We start from the raw sequence: 18,082 nt of genomic DNA, 5'->3' as shown, positions 1-18,082 counted from the left end.
AACAGCTTTCTAGAAGCATTGCGTTTACAAGTCACCAGTGTTGCCACACCAGTGTCTTTACATGTTGCATACATCACCTGCCTTCTAACTGGAAATTCAAGAAAGCAAAGTCTTCATCTGAAAATAAATTCAGCCATAAGATATGGAGTAATCTCAAAACTTGGCATTTTGAAACAGAGTACATCTGTGTCTCAGAGTGCTTACTGCAACTTTGAAGTGTGGCTTTGGTCAGTGCTTGTTCTCCGTTTTTCTTTTTTTCTTTCTTTTTTAAAATTATCTTTAGCATTTTGTTTGTTTGTTTGCTTTGTTGAGCTGCTTCTTCATTACGCATATAACAGAAACACATTCTCCTTGGTTAACTTTTAACTCTATATCTTTTTTTTTTTTTTTTTTTTTTGAGAGAGTGTGAGTGAGTGCGGGAAGGGCAGAGAGCGAAGGAGGGAGAGAATCCCAAGCAGGCTCTGCATTGTCAGCATGGAGTCTGACTCGGGGCTTGAAATCACAAACTATGAGATCATGACATGAGCCAAAATCAAGAATCAAGATGCTTAACTGACTGAGCCACCCAGGTGCCCCTTCTCTGTATCTTTAAGGCAATAGTCACATTCTTCTAGATAAGAGGAGTTATTGCTACTTGTCCACTAGCATCCAATTAGAGTATTGGATTAAAGAAATGCCCAATTCAAGAAGAAGCCTGATGGCCAAAATTAACTCAGGAAACAATAGATGTTGCTGAAGAGGTGGAGAAAGGGAACACTTTTGCACTCTTGGTGGGAATGCAAACTGGTGCAGCCACTGTGGAGAACAGTATGGAGGTTCCTCAAAAAGTTAAAAATAGAGTCACCCTATGACCCAGCAATTGCATTAGTAGGTATTTATCCAAAGGATACAAAAATGCTGATTTGAAGGGGCACACGCCCCCCAATGTTTATAGCAGTGCTATCGACAATAGCCAAAGTATGGAAAGAGCCCAAATGTCTACTGACTGATAAATGGATAAAGAAGATGTGGTTTATATATACAATGGAATATTACTCAGAGATCAAAAAGAATGAAATCTTGCCATTTGCAACAACGTGAATGGAACTAGAGTATATTATGCTCTAAAAAAAAAACGCCAAATAAGTCAGAGAAAGACAAATATCATATAATTTCACTCGTATGTGGAATTTAAGAAACACAACAGATGAACATAGGGGAAGGGAAGGAAAAATAAGATGAAAACAGAGAGGGAGGCAAACCATAAAAGACTCTTAAATACAGAGAACAAACTGAGGGTTGCTAGAAGGGAGATGGGTGGGGGGGGCGGCTTAAATGGGTTGATGGGAATTAAGGACACTTGTTGGGATGAGCACTAGGTGTTCTATGTAAGTGATGAATCACTAAATTCTACTCCTGAAATCATTATTACACTATATGTTAACTAACTTCGATTTAAATAATAAAAAGAAAAGAAATAGCCTGGTAAATCTTTAGCTTGCAGAAAGGCATTCATTTCAGAAATGCTATACTCATAAAATAGTTTTGAAACTCAGGATTCATTTTATTTTTTCCTCTGACTAGTAGAAGTCAATGTCACAGTGATGAAAACTGAATTTTGATAACTGATATACCATACAATGGAAACAAATGTGAAAAAAAAATCCTAGCAACACTGAATTCTTGCCTTTGAATGTCCATAAAGAAAATACTTGAGTTACCTCTGAACCAGTAGGATTTGTGGGTATTATAATGCCAATGTTGAAATCTTTGATGATTTGCCAGACATTCCTCTGGGAGAAACTTAGATCAGTGCTTCCTATAGGTAGGACTTCATTGGTATATATTATGTAAATGGTGTCATGATATGGACTACCCACCTTTGAAAGGTGTGGGAAGGTGTTGGAAATCTCACTGTCTTTTCTCTGCAGTTATTTTGTATAGTTGTCAACTCCTTTCCATGGAGTTATAGGAGATATGCCACTCAGAAGAGTGCTGTTATGAGATCTCATTGGAGACCCTTCTTTCCTCTGAGTTTGGGTAGACATTATACTAACTAGAAGTCTAGAAATTGTTTACAGATTTTCCCATAGTCTTTCTTAGGTTTGCTTCTAAAGAAAATATTGATCTTCATAAGACCAAAATGCAACATTTCACTTAATTGCTGGAAGAATTGTCCAAACCCAGACTATAATAAATCCATTAGGGTAGAGACACCATTTCTTTTTTTCTTTACGTTTATTTATTTATTTTGAGAGAGACAGAGAGAGCACCAGCTGGGGAGGGGCAGAGAGAGGGAGAGAGAGAGAGAATCCCAAGCAGGCTCTGGCTGTCAGTACAGAGCCCAATGTGGGGCTTGATCTCACAAAACATGAGATCATGATCTGAGCTGAAATCAGGAGTTGGACGCTTAACTGACTGAGCCACCCAGGAGCCCCCAAACCATTTCTGCTTTTTCCAATGCTCTGTCATGTCTAGTGACATAACTGTATTATCCAAGGACAAAGAGCCAGATCCCTCATTTGGCATTTGATTGTCTGCTGGCAATACCAAAAAGATGACGGTCATTAACATGCCTTGTTATGGAAGCACACACAGCCCCCATGACCCAGCACCTTTATCATTTTGACTTTTTTTTTTAAAGCTATTAAAATTATACACTTGATATTTTGGTAGTCCTTAAAAACAAAAAGGAGGCATTTTATAGCTAAACAGTTTTATTGGCTTTTTGTGAAATAAAAAACACGAAAACAAACCACCATGGTTAAAGGCCATAATCAGCATCAACCAAATGAACCAGCCACTTGGTTACAGTAGCTGATGACAAACACTAGTGGATATTATTGCTTATTCCCCAGGTTCATTTACATGTCCATTATATTTTGGCAAGATTACAATCACATGGGAGCTTTGGTTGTATAAATTCAACTCTGACCATTCACTAAAAACTCAACTGTTGCCATTTTATGGTGGGATATATGTCAAATCGTCCTGAGTCTTGACATTTATCCTCTCATTCTGTCTCCTTTCTCCTTCTGTTAATGCTTTACAGCCCCACTGACCAAAAGTTAAAGTAAAAGCATTTACAACCATCCATCTCTACTCTAGTGCCCTCTCCTTTGTCATGAGAGGGTGATGCATTTCTGGGCCTCTCCAAACTCTTGTATCTGGTGTGTATCCACTGCCAGTAAATAAATGTCCATCCGTAATCTGGATAGATTTTCAAATGCATATGGTTGTCAACACTGGGTTTAGACTCAACTCTCTTCTAACTTCCGACAACTAGAAAAAAAATCAACAGCCTTTAGCATCAGTAAGTTGACCTCTCAACAAAATAAGCCCTAGCCCCCGCCATACAACATCCCATGGCAAGTATGGAGCTGTCGCCTTAAAATGCTCTGTATGAGTGCTGTAACGTTTTAATGTACAGAGAAGCAATGATTGACTGCTTCTATAAAGCTCCCCTGCTCAATGCTTTCTATTTTAACACTGAAAACTCAGAATGACAAAGGGTCAGGACTAACTCACAATAGCACCATTTCCTAGACTCTTGGAATAAGATTCCTGTCTGCGTTGGAGAATGCAGGGACCTCAGACGACCCAGCCTCCAGCTTTGCGCTTTCATAGGCCCCGCTGAATCTCAGTAGGGGTGGGTGGTCTGCCTCAGCCTACTTCTACAGTGGCATGAATTTTCCCTGGGAAGAGTTAAAAATGCGTGTCTTACAAAGTGAAGTTGGCTGCAGGTGAGAGACCTGAGGAAGCCTGTTTCGGTTGGAAAGACGATGGGACAAAGTCTGGAGATCTTTCCCTCGCCCATCTCGATTCAAGTCATTAGAGAATCTGCATGCAGAAGCATGGCAAGATCAAGGAATACTGCGTGACACAAACCCGAACACAGCAATCCAAACACCAACACTCTTATGGTATCTTTTGTATTCAGGTCCACTGGTGGGTTTGCCCTGGATAATGCTGGGATTTAATAAGCCCTTCTAATGATTATAAAGATTATCCTCTTGAATCTGGACATTTTAAACAACAGAAGATTTGATATCACTGTATTTTACATGGCACATATAACCATATAATTACTAGCACTTACACGGCAAATATTGTAAATACACATTCTTGGAGTTGACTTGGTAATTATACCAATGTTATTCAGCAGAACAAAGATTAAACACTCTCTAACTTGCGCTTGGGGGAATTTCATTCCAACCCTTTACTTTACAACGAAAGGATAACCCTCTAATTATGTAATAATGCTTGGTGGTCATGTGGGCAGAGAATCACAGGGTGACTTCATGGTTAATTTGTGGCCTGTAAAATAAAGTAATACATAGTATTTTCATTTCAACAAAATACAAGAGACCATATAAAAATATTTTCCAATTTGGAATTTGAAACATGAAAGCTGGATTTTTTTTTCCTTTGTATAAAAACAAACGGAATAATGGACTAAAGTTTATTAAGCCTTCTAACAAAAAATATACATATAGGTTTAAGGAATGCAGTGAGCGTCAACTTCCCTTTTTGTCCAGGCTCATTGATGGGGAGGCTTGTGCTTTGATCCCAACAAAGATAAATGCACAAAAGTGGAGGAAGATCAGTGCCTGAAACCTGAACTACGACTTATCTCTAATAATAGGACTAATTTTACAGTAGTGCTTTTAAAAGTGTGTGTCAGATTACTGATTTTTGTTTCTCTTCCTCCTCAGGCGACTGCTGGAGATGAATTCCAGAAGCACCACTTCCGTCTCGAGTGATGTTTATTTAGTGCAATGTCTTCCTTCTCTCGTTCCCTTTTCACGCGCTGGTAGTGGTCTTCTTCCTTCAGGTACCACACAGGGGGCCAGCGGTGCCGCTCAAAGTATTCCTGGTTGTCTGATGAAGGAAAGATGAAGATGATAATACTTTTGGTTCATCGAATGCTTCTATATTCTAGGTTCTGTGCCTAATGCTTCTCATATATGCTCTCTTATGTATTCTCTCAACAGCCCGGTGTGTAGGACCATTTGCAGATAGTGACAGGCAAGTTTTGAGAGTTACCATCACACTTGCCTGAAGTAGTCGGGCACAGAGAACCTGAACCCAGGACCACCTACTTCAGAGTGTAGGCTTGGCCCTAGGCATGCCCCCCTACACAAGGACGAGCAACAACCTTGGCAGGGTGTGCAGCAGGGAACCCCGATCCCCACTCCACCCAAATCCCTCAAGGATGAAGTTCTTCAAAGAGAATTCCCAACCCACAAGTCCTTGTGTCACGTCACATGCATGTGACTGCCAGCCAGTCACAAGGAATTCTCCATGAGCTGCCTGCTGCTCATGGACCTTCCCAAGGGCACAGAGGTAAATGCTTCGGTTGGAGGTGATGAGAGCCGGACACACAGGGACCCACAGTCTCACCTGCAGATTTCGATTTGATTTCCTTGCGGAACTTGGAACAAACGCTGTTGTAGTTGGTGCAGATGTGGTGCAAACACCAGGCGGCCAACTGGTGGGCGTTGTGGAACTACAGGGAAGTGACCAAAAAGGGGGGGGGGTCAGACTCTGCTTTCTAAAGTGGGGCCACAAAGAATAGGAAGCCATGAGAGGGGTGAAAGAGATAAAGGGCCCGTGTGACTAATTCAGTAAACCTCTTGTTTTGACTACAATGTTTTGACTTTGGCCATGGTTCCAACGCCAGCCAAATATAGTGTTTGGCACACCCCTTCCTTGCCCCTGTGATAGGTGCACCGAAAATAATCACCATGCCAGATCAGGAGCTGAGAGCGCGCCTTATCTCCCAGCTTCCCCCATTGCTGGCCCACTCGCGACAAATGACCAAGGCCTCAGGAAGGTGCCAGCCAGCAGTGGAACAGGGACACCAACTCTGTTTAGGGAAGCCTAGGCCATGGAGCACTCTGTGTCGCATGTCAGAGCTCAACTTGCTGGGGCCAAAGATCTGAAATAGGAGACTGCAAATGTGTAACTGTCCTATACCTGTCCTTTGGTTACCTGAGAAGAGGGGGTGGTGTGGGCAGGGTGGCAGGGAGTCGACACTCACAGCATCTCCTTTCTGAGCAGGTGCCTGGGGAGGTAGCAGCTGAGGGAGCTGTGATCAGAACAGACTTCGTGCTCAAGGATCGACAGTCACCTCCCCATTTCTCCCCAAATTTGGCAGGTCTACTCCACACCTCACACTCTGTCAACATCTTTCTCAGACATCCATTCAGTTTGTTGGTCCTGAGGTTTCTTTGATTGGGTGAAGCCCCGAAAGTGACAGGGTGCTTCCTCTCTACCCACGTCTCTACCGTGAACAAAGGCCCAGAAGAAAGGCGAAGTCCTCAGAAAATAACTCAAATAACAAAATAACTCTCAAGAAATTCTGAGAATTGCAACCCCAACATTATAGACAATTTTGGCTGATGCTTCCAACTTCTCCTGATAATCAGGTTTCTTTCGGAAAGTAAGATTAGGGCACTGGTGTCCTGGAGTTGGCCTGCACCCGCCCAAGGGAGTCAGTTGTGCCTATTTCTTCCCTACTCTGAGTTCAGCAATTTCACGTTGTTAAGGTGGGGGGATTTACACCATGGAAACTGGAAAATGCAACAACAGATCAGGGTCTCACCTGTCCCCAGGCTCATTGTGAAACAAGCCCAGCATGCCACTAGGCTAGGGTATAATGAATGAGCTAAGATATGGAAGATGCCATCCTCAACTCTTCCTGCCAACGCATGTCAGGGCAGGGACACAGAGCAAATCAACACAACTGCAAATCATTACCTCAAGTGGCCTCGCCCTATATGGAATTCTGGGTCATTTCATTTTTCTCCAGGAGGAGTATTTATTGGAGAGAGCACAAGTTGTAAACTATGCTCTAGACCTGTTTCAAAAGACCTCAGATTCCAAGTATGGACAACCAGTTAAAAAAAATTTTTTTTAACATTTTATTTTTGAGAGACAGAGAGAGACAGAGCGTGAGCAGGGGAGAGGCAGAGAGAGGGTAAGACACAGAATCCGAAGCAGGATCCAGACTCTGAGCTGTCAGCACAGACCTTGATGCGGGGCTCTAACCCACAAACTGTGAGGTCATGACCTGAGCCGAGGTTGACCCCTGGCCTACTGAGCCACCCAGGCACCCCTGGTTTTGATGGGAGCTTGCTAATCCTACTGCAACAGATGTCTGTTCTTGGTTTTAATTGTAACCTCTACTAGGCTGTGTTTCCCATTGGATTTTAGTAATTCATGCTTCTATTTCTCTCACTGCCTATGATTGCCCCATACCATTTGTAGCCACATGTCCTTTTGTCTAGGGTGGTGTCTGATATGTGGGGAGAAAATAAAAATACTTGTTGCATGGTAAGTTACAATGAGCAGGTTGCTGTAAAGTCCTCTTCTGCCTTTTCCCCTTGGGAATCCCAGCCATCTCGGCCTGCTACTTCCTCCCCCTTCTCCCTGAAACCACTTCCTCTCCCTTAACTGAGAAGGATCTAAGACTTAGTAAACCACCGCCCTAACACAGAAAGGGAGCGAAAACCAAAGCCAGTGGGCTGAACAAAGGACTGAAGAATTTTTTCTTAGTTCCTCCGTAAACTCATTGTCAGTGAAGTCTATGCCAGGGAGTAAGCATCCCGCATGGGTGCCTTGTATTGTGAGAGGGCTTCTACTCTTCACTGCTCTTTCTTGGACATTCTTTCCCACTTGATTCTCAAAATAATCTGTAAGGTTGACAGGATGATAAGGAAACTGAGGCAGAGTTTAGCTTTGTGCCTTGAGTAAGTTATGCATGACAAAGCTGGAGCTGGATCTTGGGTCCTCGCTGGAAGAGTGCAAGTGTGTACTGGGATTATGGAATCACAATATTGATATTAACAAATACTGATTTTGGAAAACCCCAGGAGAGCTGCAGTAAGATGTAGGGCATTACAGGGCTTCGTGGAGTTCTAGAAACTGTCTGATCTTGGCCAATATGTGTCCAAGAATTCAAACAAGGAGAGACAAAACCTTCCCCTATCATGCCCCACGTTGTTCTCCCACATGTGAAGCTGGTGCCTCGGGGGACAATGGGGCTGGTGTGGGGCAGGGTCCTTGTTGTTTTCTCAAACGAAGCCCAGCAGGGTGAATGGTGCATGAAACGTGAAACTCTCAGATCTTCTCAGTGTACACAGGGCCCTCTGTGACTCAGTGGTGACATCTTTATTTAGACAGATGCAACAGCGGAATGTTTTATCAGCATTAAATGAACTGGTTGAACACACTGAAAAGGTGAAAGGCAAACTGTTACAGACCTGGGCCAGTTCCAAATAAGAGAGCACTTCCCCGTCGATGCCCACGCCGCTCATTGCGGCCTTCGTCAGCTCCTGAACAGCATACTGCTCTGGGGAAGAGACAGAACGGGAGAAAGTTGAACCATACCCTGTAAACCAGACATCTCGCCTAGGGGGTCTGGTCTGGGACCACCTAACTGGAGAGGAAGTATGGGACACAGCTCTGGTAGCCATCTGAACTCAGCTCAGGGTAGCCTGTCAGCATGGGGAATTCTGGTCTCCAGCCACTGTACCAACAACTGTGGGACACTCGTTTGCACTTCTGAAATAGCCAGAGTTCTCCAGACCTTTGCTGTCCAGTATGGTAACTACCGGCCACATGAGACAAGTTCAACTTAAATTAAAATGAACTAAAATTAAAAATTCACACCCTCAGTCACACTGAAGTGCTCAATATCCACATGTATATTGGGCAAAACAGATGCAGAACATTTCCATCCCTGCAGAAAGTTCTATCGGATAGTTCTGCTCTGGAGAATCCAGCGCCTTCATAGAATCCTCTAGACTCTCTGCTATCTTCCTGTTTCACAGTTTCTCCACTCCTATCACTCCAATTCTCAACAGTCTCTGACAGTGGAGGGACTGAGTATCAGAGGAATGGATCCATATGGGGAATTAAAATTTGAATGCCTATGTCTGTCTCAACAGCTGAAGATGGGTGACATCTTTATTGCTCAGCTTCTTAGAGTCTAAAGACTGGGGAGACCTTCACCCAGAGGTAACAAAAATATGGTTGGGAGAGCCACTTAAGCCTGGGAGCTGCGTCCAAGGCTTGAAGCTGAATTGGAATAGTGGCTCTGAGACTGAACTGTCTTTGCCTCTGTTTGGGGCCATCACCTGCATTTGGGATTGACCTGTGTGGGTACAATCTAGGCTCCCATTTCTAGCTCCTTGATGTCAAGGTGCTTTTTTCATCTCTAGCCACTGCATCTATTCTTCTAGTCCAATAAACTGTCTTAATCATGCTTACCTTCTGTTCTGGCTCTAAGTACGTCTTAGTCAACATGCCTCTATCTGGTCAATACGAGATCTATGTTTGAATGGTTTCTTTGGCACAATCTTCCTTGGCTGGACTGACAAAGAACTATTTGGGACTAAATTTTCCAAAGAAGTCATTGGACTTTTTAATTTCAAGTTAATAGCAACATTTCTTGACATTCCTTTAACATGTAGGTTTGCAAAGCATTTTCACGCCACAAACTGATTTAAAAAAAAAAAAAAACATGTTCTAAACACTCTGTACTAACCAAACACTATAAATGATTAAGGGAATTTTCTTAGGAAGCTCTATATTAATCATAATAGTAATGATAGTATTTAATAACAAAAGGAAAGATGCACAGAAGTCTGTCGTTTACCCGAGAAGCTCTCTTTGATTCAGTTCCTTTCACGGAGAAGTCAGTCCCATGTTTTCATCACCATACTTAATATTTAAGCAGAAATGGCATTATTTTAAGATTAATCACAAACCTTCTTCAGCATATCTGGCTCCAAATTGGTTTTGACTATTTAAAAAAAAATCAGTTCATCCTCAGAGGATAAATACTTGTAAAAACTGGATAGTCAAATGGATCAGAATCTCTACCTCTGAAAAAAGGAACTGCTTCCTGCAGCCTACTAGAGTTAGCATTTAAAAAATAAGTACACTCTGGGTGTACTGGTTAAAAATAGTTTTTAAAAAGTCAAATAGCAATGCTTCAACAATCTCTTTCTTTCTTTCCAGTGGGGGAAGAAGCAAGGCAAGGAGGACTTTGATCTCCTGGTAGAAACCTGGAGTCCAGAGGAATACATTTTCTTTTCTAAAGACACTGCCAGAAAGTCAAGTGCAGATAAGACCAGTTAGTTTGTTCTGACATTCGTTTTCATTCACTTAATGATTCAACAGGTATTTACTGGGAAGCTAATATGCTCAGGCACTTTTCCGCATGAGGGGGACAGGCAGGCCAATGTATGAAACTGGCACTATTTCTGCTTTCACGATTAACAGGCATCAGCTAACGTAGTGACAAACACCCAGATTGCTAACTGACACCTGCAGTGAATGAAGCTGAAGGTTTACATTTAAAAAAAAAAGTATGTGAATATATATATCCTATTTAGACCTGTTTCAGCTTACCAGCCGAACAAATCCAGAAATGACACATAGATTTTGAGAAGTGAAGCCAAGTCCCCCTTTTTTCTTTCTCCCAAAATGCTCTTGACAATGTCAGAACATTTTCTAAAATAGCTTTAAAAAAAAAACACTTACATAATGCTTACTAGGTGCCAGACACTGTTCTGAGAACTTTATATATATATCTTAACTCCTTAATCTTCGTAACAACTCTACAGTAGAATAACATGGTCCCCATTCCAAAGAGAGAGAAAGCGGAGACACAGTGGTTAAGTGTGAAGTCATCTAGCCAGGAAATGGTGGAGTCAGGATCTGAGCCCGAGAAATCTGGCTCTGTAGCCTATGTTCTTAGCCACTGCCTCCTACTGCCTCTTTCTTAGAGACTGTGTCTGAGCACACATTATGGGGATAATATGGACACAATAGTTTTATTTCAAATTCCATGGTCCACAAATGAGGCAGAGTGCATAGAGCATCGGTCTCAAGAGCAGGGATCATGCGTTACTCATCTTGATAACTGCATCACCCAACAGGGCCTAGCACAAAGTAGGTGCTTAAGAAAATATTTGTGGAATTGAATTGGGCTGTCTGATACATCTGATCAATTCCCACCACCCTGAACAAGACAGTCTTATGTTGGGTGATACAAAATTAATTGTTATTCCCTGGAAACGTTATTTTTGTTTAAGTGTAATTTTGACAAGCCCGACAGTCAGACGTTGCATGGCCCCCAGTCATCGGCCTTACCTGCAAGTGCAACCAAGTGTGGCAGGCAAAATCTGTTTGCCAAGGCAATTAATTCCAGTGGGTCCAGGTCCAAGTTAGGTGACAACTGCTTGGTATAAAGATAATCCAATACTGCTTGCATTGACATCTTGTTTATGTTCGGGAGATACACCTGAAACGTTATTTAAAAAGCTAAGTTCTGCTGAAGAAAGCAGTGGGTACATTTTCAGGCTACACTGCTTATAAATATCTCAACTGCACGATTTGATATTGGCAAGTCTGGGACACTTGCTTTGAGGCTGTGTATAGAAGTCATTCACTATTTACTGCTTTACACATAACAGTGTGATTTGTAGATGACAAAAGAGTGGGGCTGCCTGACAAAGCCTGATTTGGAATTTTTAAATGGCTATTTGGACTTATAAATCAGACAAATGGGCTGTAAATGTATGATGACATTATGGGCTCTCTTTGCCAAGTACCTTATAATACTCTATTGTGGGGAAAGAAATCTCCTAGCGACATGACAGGTGTTGGGGGGAGCTGCAAACCACACTGTTGCTGACACACGATAGAGCCCAGCTCTCTAAGATGTCAAAACAGAGGATGAGGAACCACCTAGTTGCCACAGTGACTGGCTCGATTCCAACGTTCTATCGATAGCGGCTAACACAATATACACACTTCATTGTTTTTCCTATGACACGACCGCATAGATTCAAAATTATCGGAACATTATCAGGTATCAGTAGATTCAGAGAACCCAGAGAAATCCTTACCTGGGACATCTGGGGAATAGTTGGTTGGGCATCTTCTTTGTAGGATTTACCTAATCTGTCTCCTGAGTACCTGTAGTTGTTGCTAATATTAATATATGCTGGAGTTCACTAGAGAACCAAGGCATGGATCAATGAGGATGCACACTGCTGGGCAGCATAGAGACTCTAAGTAACTCTACAAGACGGACCCTGGCACAGTACAGAACAGTACCATTGGTATTAGCTACTGGAATAATAATGATAAAAATTGAAGGCTTCTTATACACAAGGTACTGTGATCTACTCTGATCCTTATATCCTCCCCAGGAAGAAGAGACTATTATTTTTGCCATTTTACAGGTATGGAAATTGAGGCTCAGGGAGGTTAAGTCCCAAATCCAAGGTCACAGAGCTAGTCAGTGTCTGGGATTTGAACTTAGGGAGCATAATTCTAAGGTCTGTGGTCAGAGCCACTGTGCAGTACAAGAAACCCTTCACGGCAAGGAACAAAGGTTTGTTTGGCTCACAGTATAATAAAGTACTGTATTTCACTAACAGTTTTTAAGAATCAGATTTTAAGTTGAGAAGGATAAACAGTTATAAACTTCTGATTTCTGGTGCTTAGCAAACCTCTATATACCACAGAAAGATGATTACATCTCTATTATACATCTAATCTCTCCCTCCTTCTCTCTCTCTCCACAATCTACATGGGTCTCATGGTCAATGCATTCTAGTGTTGTGGTTCCAGAATCATTTAAGCTATCTCAGCCTTCTATGTCATTCTCCTGCATGGCCACCAGCCACCTCAGACAGGGACTGTCCTTTCAGACAGAGCTTTCTCTTTATGTATCAGAGGGAAGGCCCAAAGAACTTCCCAGAAATAGTAAGAAAATTCCACACACACCCCCTTTCAGACATAGTCAATGAAAACAATTATGATTTGGTAAATAAGCTGTATGGGTCACTACCATCAAGGATTTGACAAAGGTCTTCATTTCAAGTTTCTAGGCAACCTCTACAGTAGATAGAACCTGGCAAGTAGACACTGTTACTGGTGTGATTTTAAAATAAAGAAGCTGTTGTATTGTAATTAATTCCTATTCCAGTGAATCTAATATCAGTTGTACCTGTGCATATGCTTACATACATATACGTTTATGTACACATGCATTTATCTTATGCAGATCGTGTTTGGATTAGTACAATTTTATACATAATTGAAGGTTAAGTTGTGAAACTTTAAAATTTGGACCATTTTGGTAGTGAAGGTATGTACATTTTACAAAGTCCTAAGTGTGATAAAGTGTTAGTGATCATAAATATAAAAAGTCGCAGAGCTTTCTGTGAAAACCTGCTCTCTCAGCTACGGGGAGGTCTGCCGTTTTGAAAACAACGTCTTAGATGCCAGGGCAAGAGGCTGGGAAAGGCCTGGGGGTTTGTCACTAAAATGAGTGTGACCTTTGACTAATCATTCTCCCTCTCTGATCCTCGGTTTCCTCATCTGTTACATGGGAGAGATTTGGAAGAGGTGATAACCTTCAGCTTTTTCTTCTTCATGGAGACTCTGGATTTGGAAGATATTCATATTACCTTAGCATTTTTTGTTAAGACTGTGTTCTAAGTCATGACAAAATGAACATCCTAAGTGAAAAGAAATTATTTCTAGCAACAAGAGATGACAGATTCCTGTAAGCAGCCCTGCCCCAATACTTTCAATGTCTTTGGAGTGTTCTGACATTTGATGAAAAATTTTTTTTAACGTTTATTTATTTTTGAGACTGAGAGAGAGAGAGAGAGAGAGAGAGATTGTAAGTGGGGGAAGGGCAGAGTGAGAATGACACAGAGAATCCACAGCAGGCTCCAGGCTCCAAGCTGTCAGCACAGAGCCCGATGCAGGGCTTGAACTTACAAGCCTCAAGATCATGACCTGAGCTGAAGTTGGAAGCTCAACCAACTGAGCCCCCCAGCTGCCCCTGGAGTGTTCTGACATTTATCATCATCTGTGGCTTGCTTTTTCCTTCTTGTGTAACATAAGGCAAACAATTTTTTGAAGTGATGGCTTTTTTTGGGCAAATAATGTTAAGGACCGTTAGAGCAAATGAAAACAAACGAAAAACACGTTTAGAACACACACCATTCTCATGTTTCTTTTTTTTTAAGCCCGTTTCTGTCATTTCAACATTTATGTTTAACTGCATAACAATGGAGAGACTACTTTATAGAACTTTAAAAACAATATAAATGAAGCTATATAAGAAATGGAATTAAGAATTTTGCATCCTACCTGCTGGACATAGCTTAGAAGAAATAAGAGTCAGCAAAGAGACTCTAATGCTATCCTAAACTACATCTCTTATTCCAGTTTCGTTGGTTTAAAATTTTAATTGCAAAGATCAGCTCAGACTATTAGGCTTATAATTAGAGACAGTCTCACAGAGGATGAGAAAGTTTTCCAGATTCAGAGCATTGCTTACTACAATTCAGGCATGCATTTTTAATGAACCACTTGCTGAGCACCTCTGGGGAGAGAATTATGCTTACTGCTACATTAAAAGTAATGAGAAAAATAGAAGTAAAATACAATGTCTTCTTAAATATTAAATGACAAAAAATGTTAAAGTAATGTCAATGGGTATATCTTATTCCTTTCTGGATATGTATGAGAATTCTGTTAATGCCAAAAAGAAAGAAAGACTGAATTTTGAGGTTCGGGAAGTCAGGTTTTCACAGGACAATAAAGAGTTAAAAGGTGGCCTACAAAGGACAGATCCCAAGTCATGGAATATTTACTGAGCATTTAACTGATGTTCCTCCCTCCCCGTGACCCGTCCACCACACTTGGCTGGTTTAGGAAGTGTGGAACTGGGGTTTTTTTAACTTGGGGCTTTCAGGGGACAAAGACTTTCAATTACTCATGGAAAGAATTTAACAAGGATCCTCCAGGACAATGGTCACTGACATTTCTTGAGCTTTCATATGTTCCAAGCACCAAATTCCATGTTTTACACATGTACTCTCATGACTTATCTGCCCTCTGAAGAAGGTTCTCTTGTTATCCCCATATTAAAGATGAGGACACAGGTTTGGAGAGGGCCGGTCGCTTTCCCAAGGTCAAACTGAGACTAGAGTTCAAACTATATAACCATTATAGTCTACTCTGGAAATCAAGAGAAGGGGCAGATGAGGGCACACATGTCAACAGCTCATGGCATTCCTGATTCACTGGCTAAAGGAATTTGGCACAGACCTCCTGTTGCTTGGGTCCATGGTCTCTGTCTTCTAAGCTGGGTAGAAGCCATCCATACCTATTAGCCTCAGCTATCGTTCTAAGTGGCAAATGACCTAGTCTTTCTAAGAGGTAGTGCTAAACAGGTGGCCCCCTCCAAGAGAGGCTGTTAACCATAGACGAGTGCATTCATGTTCACTGCCAAGTTTTTGTTTTGGTCACCTCTCCTGCCCATTTTAATCTGGAGACGATTACAGTCCATTCTGGGAAGGGATAAAGGGGATTAGCATTTGTGAGGTCAGCTCTGACAGTGTCTCTTTGTGCCTGGGTTCCTGACCTTGATCAAGTTCTCTGCTGGGTCAGTAGCAGGTGCTCTGCCGCACAATCAGCACACATTTCAGTGAGCTGGATACATAAGGGAAGCAAGCCTCCGGGCTCCTCATCTCTGGAAATGACTGGAGCCGGTGAAGTGCCATTCATATGAAGCCTTATTAATCGGTGGCTTCCCCAAATTTTCTTGGAAGTGAGAGTGAAAGAATATGAACATGACCGACATCAAAATAACACTAATGGCAGCGACCATTTACTTAATGCTCATGAGGATCTGCGAGTGTTGACTTTTGCACTTCACCACCACACTGTGGCTATTATCCTGCTTTCCAGAGAGGGAGGATGCCCAGGGCCACACAGCTTATACGTGGAGGAGCTGAGATTCAAGCCCTGCGCCCTTCACTGGGCGGCCTCTACCACGCTGGCGTAGTTTCAGTGACATGGCTCGGAAACATCTTTGGTGGCACAGGAAAGACTTCACTACTCACAGCTGCAGACCTCCGGGCTTATAAAGGCCGGCAGACAGCTAGCGAGGTCATCAGAACAATCCTAACATTTCTCCTCCCCCCACAGCAGACAGCCTTTTGCTGGGAGTTGGTTTAGGAGCAGCTGCAGTTTGTTCTGAAAGCGGGAGGTGGCCTAGTGACCTCCTCTGCCCCAGCCATCCCTGCTTGTGAGGCCGTGACTCTGCTTCCCTACTTGGGGATGCAAATGCAGGCTCCCGGGTCACTGTGGGAGTGCTCAGATTTCTGGTGTGAGTGCCCCTTTCGAGAAGTTAGCTCTTGTTTTCTCTATTTCTTTTAAAAGTGTGGAGAGATGCTGAGATCAGCAAAGCAAGCCTCTTAGGACAATAAACTTGATGGGGTGTCCCCCTTTAAAAAAAAGATGGTTAAAAAATACTTTCAGAACTCAACAAAAATGCTTGCTCTTCTAGACTAAAGTTAGAAGTGCTTGAATGGAATTTTTCTTTCTTTTCCAACAGGGTTTGTAAAAAGATGAACACAGAATGGTTTCAAGATACTGCTTATTCTGCTCTAAGAATATCTTTTATTCGGAGATAGGGCCAGCGTCTGAGAAGTGACTCAGTGGCTTCCACTAGACCTAAGCATTGACAGCGGTGTGTTCAGAGGAATGACCATTTGCTCCATTACTGTCTTCCTCCAGTTAACAAAGGCTTGGAGAAGACGAGTCGGGGCAGTGCCTCGGGGGATGCTGTAGCTCAAGGAGATGTCGAGGGCCATCCAGTGCACCCCTCATGGTGCAGATGAGAAGACAGGGGCACAAGGGTGTGGCTTCTCAAGGGCCGTCATCTGGTTGGGGGCTCAGCTGAGCCCAGGATGCGGGTAAGCGAAGAAACTTTTCACCACCCCGAACTTCTGGAAGACAGACTGTCCCAATTGCATGTGAGTTTGATAGTGTCTTGCTTGGTGACATTTGAAAAAAGTATAGCTGATCATGTTTTACAAATGACAGCAGTGACCATAAAAGGGTGATGCGCAGGTACCACTCAGGTGCTCACACACCACGAGTGAACAGCGGACCATGGCTCCCCATAACAGCAAAATTAAGAAGAGGGTGACCTCCAAGGAAGCAGTTGAAGAGCTGAAGTCATCTGGTTAACCAAACACACACACAGTCATAAAGATACTACTTAGGCTTCTCGGAAGGCACATACCTCACTGTTGGCGCTTTCCACAAACGAGCCCCCAAACATGGCAGCCATCCACTTGCAGCTACAGATCAGCAACGGTTTGTGGGCACTGATGGCTCCATCATCCAACCTGAACGTCACATCTGCCCAAAGATCGAAGAAACATAACCATGAGCCAGCTTTGCTGAGAGTTCAACCCACAGTCACCACCCTCCGTCTCTTACTCTCTTTTCTGTGTCTCTACTTAGTGATTTGGTATCAACCACTACACCCAGATCCCTCTATGTCATCCAAGGATTGAGGAGTAAGTATATAAGATGACACATGAGATCACGATACAAATTCTCTGAACCACATGGTAACATAAAGGAGAGGAATAGTTTTTCTCCCTTACTATGAAAAATTTCAAACATACGGAACAGTGGAAGAAACCGTACAATGATAACTCATTTATCACACTGTTAACATTTTGCCATGTTTGCTTTAACTATGGGTGAATGAGTATGTGTGTGTGTATACGTAGTGAATATGTGTGTATGTGTATATATACATGTGTAAACATTTTTTTAAATGTTTATATTTATTTTTGAGACAGACAGAGACAGAGCCTGAGTGTAGGAGGGGCAAAGAGAAAGAGAGACACAGAATCTGAAGCAGGCTCCAGGCTCTGAGCTGTCAGCACAGAGCCCAATGCGGCACTTGAACTCATCAACTGTGAGATCATGACTTGAGCGGAAGTCGGACACTTAACCAACTGAGCCACCCAGGTGCCCCTATGTGTGTAGACATTTTTAACAGCATGACACTTCTAACTACTTTATCAAGAGTTTTCTAAAAATAAGAATATACTTCTAGATAATCATATCATTATTACTCCTAAGAAAATTAGTAGTATCATCGTCTAGTTCATACTCAAAATTTTCCAATTATCTCTAAATTGTATTTATAGGTTTTTTTTTTTTTTTTTTAAAGACAATCCAGTTGAAGTTC

At 42.3% G+C, this 18,082-nt stretch overlaps 1 protein-coding gene across 6 annotated transcripts in view; it reads right to left on the bottom strand.

Annotated features, from left to right (window-relative positions):
- Window positions 1-2,678: 2,678 nt before the first annotated feature.
- The window catches only part of RHOBTB1 (Rho related BTB domain containing 1), a 122,618-nt gene continuing 107,214 nt past the window's right edge, over window positions 2,679-18,082 (bottom strand). For all 6 annotated transcript variants that reach the window (XM_030334452.1, XM_030334456.1, XM_030334453.2 and 3 more), the window contains 5 exons: window positions 17,117-17,235; window positions 11,146-11,296; window positions 8,247-8,335; window positions 5,383-5,488; window positions 2,679-4,860 (listed from right to left, as the gene is read on the bottom strand). In XM_030334452.1, the coding sequence (XP_030190312.1) occupies window positions 4,691-4,860; window positions 5,383-5,488; window positions 8,247-8,335; window positions 11,146-11,296; window positions 17,117-17,235 (635 nt within the window). In that variant the 3' untranslated portion in view covers window positions 2,679-4,690. The remainder of the gene's footprint in view (window positions 4,861-5,382; window positions 5,489-8,246; window positions 8,336-11,145; window positions 11,297-17,116; window positions 17,236-18,082) is intronic.

The sequence above is a fragment of the Lynx canadensis genome, chromosome D2 (assembly GCF_007474595.2).
Source record: "Lynx canadensis isolate LIC74 chromosome D2, mLynCan4.pri.v2, whole genome shotgun sequence".
In the NCBI taxonomy this organism is placed as follows: Eukaryota; Metazoa; Chordata; class Mammalia; order Carnivora; family Felidae; genus Lynx; species Lynx canadensis.
The sequence above is the reverse complement of the archived record's forward strand: the minus strand, read 5'-3'. Positions and strand labels throughout refer to the sequence as shown.